The sequence below is a fragment of the Ctenopharyngodon idella genome, chromosome 18, assembly GCF_019924925.1.
Source record: "Ctenopharyngodon idella isolate HZGC_01 chromosome 18, HZGC01, whole genome shotgun sequence".
Taxonomy (NCBI): domain Eukaryota; kingdom Metazoa; phylum Chordata; class Actinopteri; order Cypriniformes; family Xenocyprididae; genus Ctenopharyngodon; species Ctenopharyngodon idella.
In genome coordinates, this window is record NC_067237.1 from 717,501 (window position 1) to 727,500 (window position 10,000).

General features: G+C 37.8%; 1 protein-coding gene across 4 annotated transcripts in view; it reads left to right on the top strand.

Annotated features, from left to right (window-relative positions):
- zgc:158464 (uncharacterized protein LOC791139 homolog) overlaps positions 1-10,000 on the top strand; it is a 116,089-nt gene that overhangs the window by 92,967 nt on the left and 13,122 nt on the right. Inside the window, exon 4 of one of the 4 annotated variants that reach the window (XM_051869644.1) lies at positions 1,263-1,403. The exons of 2 other annotated variants lie outside the window; for them this stretch is intronic. In XM_051869644.1, coding sequence (XP_051725604.1) covers positions 1,263-1,403 — 141 coding nt within the window. Of the gene's footprint in view, positions 1-1,259; positions 1,404-10,000 lie in introns of all 4 variants that reach the window. One more of the 4 variants, XM_051869643.1, reaches the window with a different exon arrangement.

Below are 10,000 nucleotides of genomic sequence, written 5' to 3' on the forward strand. Positions count from 1 at the left end.
TAGATCACCTTTATCAGCATTGAACACTCATTTAAATTAATCTTTAAAAATGCTAATCAATCATTTAATAAGACTGTTAAATGTCTTTAGCAAATCTCAAAATGAATATCCATACCGACGCCATCGTTACTGTTCGTATCACTGTGTATCAAGTGCTGAGATTCAGATATGATAATGAGCATTTCCGACCAATCACAGCACACTGGGCCATCTGACCAATCAGAGCAGAGCAGTCTCTCAGAAAGGCGGGGTTTAGAGAGACCGAATCTTTGATCGAAGCGTTTCAGACACTGAGAGAAAAGAGCTGATGCTGCAGTGGATATTATGAGAAAATTAAAGTGTTTTTTGACCTTGGATGAATGTAAACCTGTTGTAGGAGACTCCAAAACAAACTTAGGAACCTTTAAAATAGCATAATAGGAGCACTTTAATAACTTAGTATAATGTATTTTGGTTCATGAATATAGCCATATTAGGGTCCAGACAGATTCATGCGCTCTCTGTTATGATATGGATCCGCTTCTCTTGTAAACGAGTGGGATGTTCACCAGAATAGATTTGCTGTCACCGGATGGCTGCACTTGCGCAAGATTACGTCCAGGAAAGCTGCATTAATAGAGAGAGAAAGAGAAAAGTGCATTTGCTTTACACCATTTATTGTCTTTGAATAACACAGAAGACAAGATCTGACACGTTTGTAATGAAAGCAGCATATGGAGGCGGTGCTGTGTGTGTTCCTAATGACCCGTATAATATGGAAAAAATAATCATTTGAATCCCACAAAGACTTCTTAGTGTCTTTACCAGGAGTCGACTCTGTTCACATCACTCTCTGAGCGCTTATCAGTGTTTTATTAGTTAACCCTGTAAAGCCTGAAATAATAATCAGAAAAATCTGTTGTTTTAGAAATGAAATTATTAAACGTTTAGGCAAAATCTAAAAAATAATGCATATATATATATATTTTGTGTTGAGTATCATATTTGATGCATCAGGCTTTTATGGCTCATACACTCTGATATAATAAGAATATGGAGGAAAAAGTGGGATAAACATCTCCCGAGGTGTTGGTGTTTGAGACCTGAACGCACTGCATTACTGTTTGTTTCCTTCCTGTTTCCTGTTTCCAAGTCTGTGACTGTTTGCCCTGCTGACCTGATCCTGCCTTCACTGACGCTCCTCTCTCCTTTCTCCTGCCCTCCCTTTCTCCATCCCTCTTTCCTCCTCTCTTTCTCTGGTTCTGTCTGGCTCTCTGCAGTAGAGATTAAAGTCATAAAGGATCTGCCGTGGCCTCCTCCGGTTGGGCAGCTCAACACCAGTCCTCCTATAATGGAGGCGGTGGAGGCTCCGTCCTCTCCAGGACTCAACGCCACAGCGTCAGCCTGTGACCAGCACCAGCACGGTGGGTCCAAACCCTCGCCTTCAACCCCTAACCCGCTCATTTCTCACAGTCCTTCATGAGATCAATAGTCAGCGATGGAGACTTTGCTGATGTCTCCAGTAATCTGAGGTTCAGAAGAGATCTTAATGTCTCAAGCTTTGTATCTCACATGCGACTTCATATATCACAATGTGACTTTATTTCTCATAATTGCTGACTTTATCTTGTAACCATTCTTTTGTTTCTCATTTAAAACTCTCAAAATTACTTATTTTTTTTTTTTTTTTTTTTTTTTCGAGCCAGAAATGGATACACTTGTGGTGTTCCGGGTCAAAAATGATCGGCCTACAAAAAATTGCTTATAAATCTCTTTATTATCACCAAATATTGGATTCAAGTTGACTTTTTGTCAACTTGTTTTCTTTCAATTAGCACAGGTTTTGTATTTCTTTTTGGACCCTATTGATGGTAGGGCCTCCTATATCTGAGCTCATGCACCTCAATTTTTGACCAAAAAATAATAATTTGTGGGCAATTTTGGCAATAGTCAAACCAAAAATTATTCAGACACTAGATATAATTTTTGATATATTTTCACTAGTGGGTTCAGGACACTATAGTTCATTTCTGTAAGTGAGGATAGCAAAATAAAGTAAACTGTTACATATTATATAAATTCTTCATACAGTGGACAACCAGTAAAACTGATAAAAAATTATTCAGACACTTTGACCTGACCATGTTTTGCTGAAGTGTTTTAAGATTATTTTTTTCTGACACAGTTTAACTCTGAGATCTTGTCATATTTTATTACCATTTTTTTAAACTATAGTGAATAAACTCTATTAATGAATGAAATGTTCAAGGTGTCTGAATACATTTTGGTTTGACTATATGTATGTGTATATATATATATATATATATATATATATATATATATATATATATATACATACATACATATATATATATATATATATATATATATATATATATATGTGTATATATATATATATGTATGTGTATATATGTATGTGTATATATATATATATATATATGCATTTTTTCTTTGCCAAATAATCATGTTAGTGTAGATAAAAAAAGAAAAATAATATATATATATTTTAATTTTTTTATTTTTTTTTTAATTATTAAGTTAAGTTATTAAGTTTTTTAGTATTATTTTTGAGTAGTCACTCAGTTACTCTAGATCCAACTTTTTATTCCTTTATGATGAATAATCTGAACTGGCATCTCTTCCTCTTTCTCTCTGAATGTTCATTGCTGTATTGTGACGTTCCCGCTCCTGAAAACAGGTGAAGAGCTTTTCAACACATGAAGCACATATGCTCAGATAAAGTTAATGGGCTGCGCTGAGATTAAAGTGTCTTTCTGCCGGTACTGTCCAAATTTAGCATTTGCTTCCACTGAAGCAGAAAATCACCAAAGGCTTGAGTCCAGCTTTCTTGAAAACACCTCATTGGCTTTTATAGAGCTCAGCGTCTGCAGATCCAGGTCTGACACTCCAAAACAGCCACTTCTGAGATGTTTAGTGTTTCTCACTTCACAGTTTACCACCTCTATGTAACATAATCACCACCTTCCCAAGTTTGCACTTCATTCATTTGACAGGGAAATGTGGAGAAGCGATTGTGCCCTGGAGATTACAGATGTTCAGATCCTCAGGAATACGGTTTAAGTGATCAGATGACTTGAATTCATGTTTCCATTTCAGACTTTTGGAAAGCTTACGCTCACTTGATCTGCCTGTTGTATCAGGGTCCCTCCATAAAGCCAAAGAATGCTTAAAAGACGTATTGCGTGTCGCTCATGAACTCGCTCCAAATCCAGATTTATGTGTCAGACGCAGAGTGAAGGTATCCGTTTCTCGCAGTGGTGCGTGTGGATTTAAGCACGTCGGGCGGCTGTAAGTTAACCTGGATTGATCCGGGCAGCGGGTTTCCTCTAGAGATTAACCGTAAGATGATCCCGTCACTCCACTTCCTCACAGGAATAAACAGGTTAAAGGGTCGTTTCACAGAGACAGGCTGAATGCTGCTTTCTGCTCTCAGATTCACATCCAGAAACTGTTGACCCTCTGGTATTGTTCATTTGGAGGTCACACTTGTGTTTTTCGCGGTCAAAAGTGACCAAACACCTGAAATGTAACTATTTTTATTTTCAGTAAAATACTATAGGAATAGTTTAGTAATATTTAATATTAATATTTATGCAATAAATAATTTCCCATTGAAAATAAAAAAAAAAATCTTAATTGTTTTATTACTTTTCAATTAAAGCTGTATTTCATGTTAACAGGGACCTATAATGCTCTTTTTTTTTCTTTTTTTTCTTTTTTTTTCACAAGATGTAATATAAGTCTCTGTTGTCCCCAGAATGTGTCTGTGAAGTTTCAGCTCAAAAATAGCTCAAATTTGCCCCTATTTGGGTGTGAGCAAAAACACGCCGTTTTTGTTTGTGTCCCTTTAAATGCAAATGAGCTGCTTCTCCCCGCCCCCTTTCCAGAAGAGGGCGGAGCTTTAACAGCTCACGCTTCATCGCTCAACAACAACAAAGCTGGAGAATCTCACGCAGCCAAAATGAGGATTGTCAGTAAAGGCCCGTTCACACCAAGAATGATAACTATAAAGATAACAATAAAGATATAGTTCTAAAAATCGTGCTAAATATATAAACTGTGTCCTCACCACAGTTATAATGATAGAGAAACGATCACTTTCAAAATGACTTTTTTTCCAGCTGTTGAACGATAAAACACTGACAGCCAATCAGAATCCATTCTAATTTAAGGGTTCACACATTTAAAATGGCGGACGACACTGCGGAGAAATTAATCGCCGAGGTTCAGAAAAAGCCACCACTGTTTGACAAGTCAAACCCCCTTTTCAAAGATACTTGAAAGAAAAATGGATATATGGAAAACAGTCCCTCAGAATAAATGGTGAGAAGTATTAACATTGAGATTATGCCAGGCTAGCAAACAGTGTAATATAAAATGACCTCAGGTATCCAGCGCTAGTTTCCACAACATTTTCTTGCTTCCTTTGAAGTTGCAGTGAAAAAGACTAGGCGTTGTTTTTATTCCACTATATTGACTTCATCAGCTAAATTCACTGTTAGATTAGATCGATTACACTAGCCATTTACCCTATAAATGCAACAAAAACAGCAGAAACATGTTGTACACACTTTGAAACCGCAGCGTGCGAGATTAAAATAAACAGACCGTTATTGTTTGTTGGTGTGGACGCAAATGTAGTTATCGTTGTTATAGTTATCGTCATAGTTATCGCTCTTGGTGTGAACGGGCCTTAATGGTGTTCAGCCTTACATTGTTCAAACCGGAGTCGACACTGATGGAAAGACTACTTTTTGTCAAGGTTTAGATTTTTTTTTTCTTTTTTTTTCAAATGTTGATTTGAAGTGTCAGTTTTTGCATTTATTTTACTAGTCAAACCTGAACACAGAGAAAGACGATTTGTTACACATAACATCAAAATTCAACAAAAATGAACAGGAATGATTTATCAGAGCTATATCAACCTGATTTCAACCTCTTATTTCAGTTTTCTGGCTCAGTTTTGCCATATTGTTACAGCCACACCAGTTCATTTGTGTGTGTGTGTGTGTGTGTGTGTGTGTGTGTGTGTGTGTGTGTGTGTGTGTGTGTGTGTGTGTGTGTGTGTGTATTTGAGTGGGTGTGTGTGTTTTGTACTCTCTATGCTGTAGAGTGTAACCTCTTTCTTGCTGTGCACTTTTTTTCTGCATCGTGGCTGATTTGTAGATTGTACACACAAAAAATTCTCTGTATTTTCATATTTTTGCCTATTTTCCTATTCATTTCCTGTGGCGGCCATTTTTGACCATGAACAACACAAGTGTGACTATTTTTTTTAATGACCATTAAGCTGTTTCGAATCAATTCCACAACTTTTGGGGGGTCACATAGCAACTGCCATAAAAGTCACAGATTTTCATACCATTCTGATGAAATAACGTTTTTTTTTTTTTTTTTTTTTTTTAATTTCCAAAAAAAAAAAAAAAATTATAATAATTTGGTCTAAAATGACCAAATGACACCAGAGGGTTAAACGCATTTCTGTTCATTGAAATAAAGCTGAGATAGAATTTAATATAACGGATCAGATGAAATACTTAAATTAAATGAAAATTAGAAACTATATCTTTATTGTTATCGTTACAGTTATCGTCGTTGGTGCCTTTAGTCATTAATTTATTAATTTTAGTCAAATTTAGATGGTGAATTTGTACACAAGTGCAGCTTTAAAGATGACTGAAGTCTGTTATTGTGCTGATGCATGTCAAATCTAAGATGGCGTATCTCGTCTTTAAAGCACCAGTTAACCTCACTAATCCACCAGCCAGTTGTTGAACTACTAGTCGGCCATCTCGCCGTTTGTTCCTTTGTTCTGAACTATATAGCAGCTGACAAGCTGTCTCATCAGTCTGACGAGATTTTAATTTTTGCGTGCTACTTGATGGGCCAGAAATTAAATTTGCATATAAATATGGGCAAACTCTTTTGTTTGCTCCAAGAAAAGCTGGAGCCTTTTGTTTTCGGCTATGAATTAATTGTTGCCGCTTTCCGGTCCTTTCTTTCAGGCTTGTGTCTCTGTAGAATATGAAATAATATAATTAAAAGATATCTAGATTTCATTATGCGAGCGTGACTGTGAGGCTTAAGCCCATGGAGGCCTGCTTTTCTTTGCTTTTGTGAGTCCTGGGGTTTAATGAAGGCAAGAAACAAAAGGCAAATCTTTTGCATGTGTAAGTGGCCTGTGACATCCAGCTGTTATCAAACGCATGTTATTTTATTGCACATTTTAGTCGAGCAGGACTGACTCCTTGAATGAGGTTGCAGTGAAATGTGAATGGATGTCTTCATTACGCGGTTTCACCTGCCTGTTCTGAGTCTGACGGTCGGGGTTTTCTCAGTGTGCGTTCAGAATATGAATGCGATCGTGACTAGTTAATCACGGCAGAAGTCAGACCAGAGAACTTAATTGCAGCCTGTAATACGGCGGTGAATTACGACCGGCCCTCCCCGCTGAGCACCGCACTCGCTCGATGGAAGTTCCATTAGTGAATTAGTAAATGAGAATTAATTAGCAGCTTTAATTAGCAAATGTGTTCAGAAGTAACCCTCGCTGTGTGTTTCAATGTGGAATGGAGCCGTTTAGTGTCCGTATGCGTCGTCTGTCGTCTGTGTGCTTTCAAGACAAACCAACGTGTTTAATGATTCTGTAGCGTCAATGTTTTTATTCATCAGAAGCGTCTCGGAATTGTGTTTAGGAAACAGGAAATGATGTTATGAACTGGATCAGGAAATGTTCCAAACCAGCTGTGAACTTGTGCCGCCCAAACGAGCTCCAGTGTGATTATTATTATTATTAATTGGCCTACACGGACACCAATGTTTATTATTATTATTGTTAATAATGATAATAATAATATAGCTGATGATGTTACTAAAATACTAACAATGATAATAACGTTTATTATTATTATTATTATTATTATTATTATTTAAATACTGCTTAATGTGTTTATTATTGACAGGGATATCATGATCATGGAAAGCCTGGAAATATCAGGGAACATCGAAATTGTGATTTCCAGGACTGTAGAAGTTATGGTCATTTCTTTAGTCACTCATTTTTTGGGGTTATGTTTGCTGTAAAATATTGAATACAATTCCAACTCACATGAATGTGATTTAGATCATCTAATATGACATAATGGAGTCTTGAAGCTGGTCTGAAAGCAGTTTCCTTATGAACACTTTCATATTCACACAGAAACACTGATGATTGACTGACAGGCCGCCGAAGCGCAGCAGCATCTGTCTGCCATTCCTCCAGTCGCCAGTCCTTATGCCCAATTAAAGTCACATGTTTGATTTTACCTCGAAACCCTTTGAGTTTTCTTATCTTCCTGGTGTTCTGTCTGAATGGCTCTTATCCGCTCCTCCCTTTGCTCTGTGATGAAAGACGAATCTTCACCCATCCGTCAAGCTCCGACTGACGCTTTGATCTGATAAAGGGATTCCATTTGCTCACGTCACATTCTGTGTTCTTCTTCTGCAGTGTCTTGTTGTTTATTTCAGGTTCATTGTGGAGATTTTGGTTAGAGGAGACAAACTCTGTTGTAATAAATGTAAATAAATCGACTTTAAACCTTGTTCATTTTTTTTTTACTCTCTAGAAGAATGAATCTGTTTGCCCCGTATAATAATACACATACAGTGATTTTATAGCTGTATTATTGGCCTTAGTGGGCGTTCAACTGCTGGCTGAAGTAATGTTATTGTAAACTGCACAACTGGCCATAACTTCTGAAAATAATTTTTTAAAAAAATTCTGAAAATAATAGGGCCTATGTTTTCTGTAGAATCCAGTCATAAAAATGGAATTTACTGTATAACGCAGAATGTCACGTAATTGAGAAATGTTTTATGGATAAATCAAGGGCTGCACAAAGCTCTTCACAGCAACCCGCCAAAATAAAAGTTCAGAAAACTATCGCAGATACACACACAAACTCACGGCTCTTCACCGCAACCCGCCAAAATAAAAGTTCAGAAAACTATCAGCAGACACACACACAAACTCACGGCTCTTCACCGCAACCCACCAAAATAAAAGTTCAGAAAACTATCGCAGATACGCACACAAACTCACGGCTCTTCACTGCAACCCGCCAAAATAAAAGTTCAGAAAACTATCAGCAGATACGCACACAAACTCACGGCTCTTCACCGCAACCCACCAAAATAAAAGTTCAGAAAACTATCAGCAGATACGCACACAAACTCACGCTCTTCACCGCAACCCGCCAAAATAAAAGTTCAGAAAACTATCAGCAGATACGCACACAAACTCACGGCTCTTCACTGCAACCCGCCAAAATAAAAGTTCAGAAAACTATCAGCAGATACGCACACAAACTCACGGCTCTTCACCGCAACCCGCCAAAATAAAAGTTCAGAAAACTATCAGCAGATACGCACACAAACTCACGGCTCTTCACCGCAACCCACCAAAATAAAAGTTCAGAAAACTATCGCAGATACGCACACAAACTCACGGCTTTTCACCGCAACCCGCCAAAATAAAAGTTCAGAAAACTATCAGCAGATACGCACACAAACTCACGGCTCTTCACTGCAACCCGCCAAAATAAAAGTTCAGAAAACTATCAGCAGATACACACACAAACTCACGGCTCTTCACCGCAACCCGCCAAAATAAAAGTTCAGAAAACTATCAGCAGATACGCACACAAACTCACGGCTCTTCACCGCAACCCACCAAAATAAAAGTTCAGAAAACTATCGGCAGATACGCACACAAACTCACGGCTCTTCACCACAACCCACCAAAATAAAAGTTCAGAAAACTATCGCAGATACGCACACAAACTCACGGCTCTTCACCGCAACCCGCCAAAATAAAAGTTCAGAAAACTATCAGCAGATACGCACACAAACTCACGGCTCTTCACCGCAACCCACCAAAATAAAAGTTCAGAAAACTATCGCAGATACGCACACAAACTCACGGCTTTTCACCGCAACCCGCCAAAATAAAAGTTCAGAAAACTATCAGCAGATACGCACACAAACTCACGGCTCTTCACTGCAACCCGCCAAAATAAAAGTTCAGAAAACTATCAGCAGATACACACACAAACTCACGGCTCTTCACCGCAACCCGCCAAAATAAAAGTTCAGAAAACTATCAGCAGATACGCACACAAACTCACGGCTCTTCACCGCAACCCACCAAAATAAAAGTTCAGAAAACTATCGGCAGATACGCACACAAACTCACGGCTCTTCACCGCAACCCACCAAAATAAAAGTTCAGAAAACTATCGCAGATACGCACACAAACTCACGGCTCTTCACTGCAACCCGCCGAAATAAAAGTTCAGAAAACTATCAGCAGATACGCACACAAACTCACAGCTTTTCACCGCAACCCGCCAAAATAAAAGTTCAGAAAACTATCAGCAGATACGCACACAAACTCACGCTCTTCACCGCAACCCGCCAAAATAAAAGTTCAGAAAACTATCAGCAGATACGCACACAAACTCACGGCTCTTCACCACAACCCGCCAAAATAAAAGTTCAGGTTAACTTGAAGAAATTAGTACAGAAATATATTACTTTTTTACAACAGAAAACACTTTTCAAAGTAAAAAAAAAACAAAAACAAAATAATAATAAATATTACCATTGCATCGCTGCTCATTTGCATAGTCAAATTTCTCTCAACTTTGCATGACTGGACACGCCCACTTCACATTGTCTTTACTTTTAAAGAATTACTCTTAAACAATAAAGGTTCCAAAAGGTTTTTTTATTTTTTTTGCAGCAATGCCATAGAAGAACCATTTTTGGTTCCTCAAAGAACCCTTAAGTGATCAGTTCTTGAAAGAACCATTTTTTTTTCTTAGTTTGAAGAACATTTTAATAGTCTAAAGAACCTTTAGATTGTGTGGATGTTAAAGGTTAAAGGAACCATCAATGCCAATAAAGAACCGTGATATTTTAGGGTGGAGAATCACCA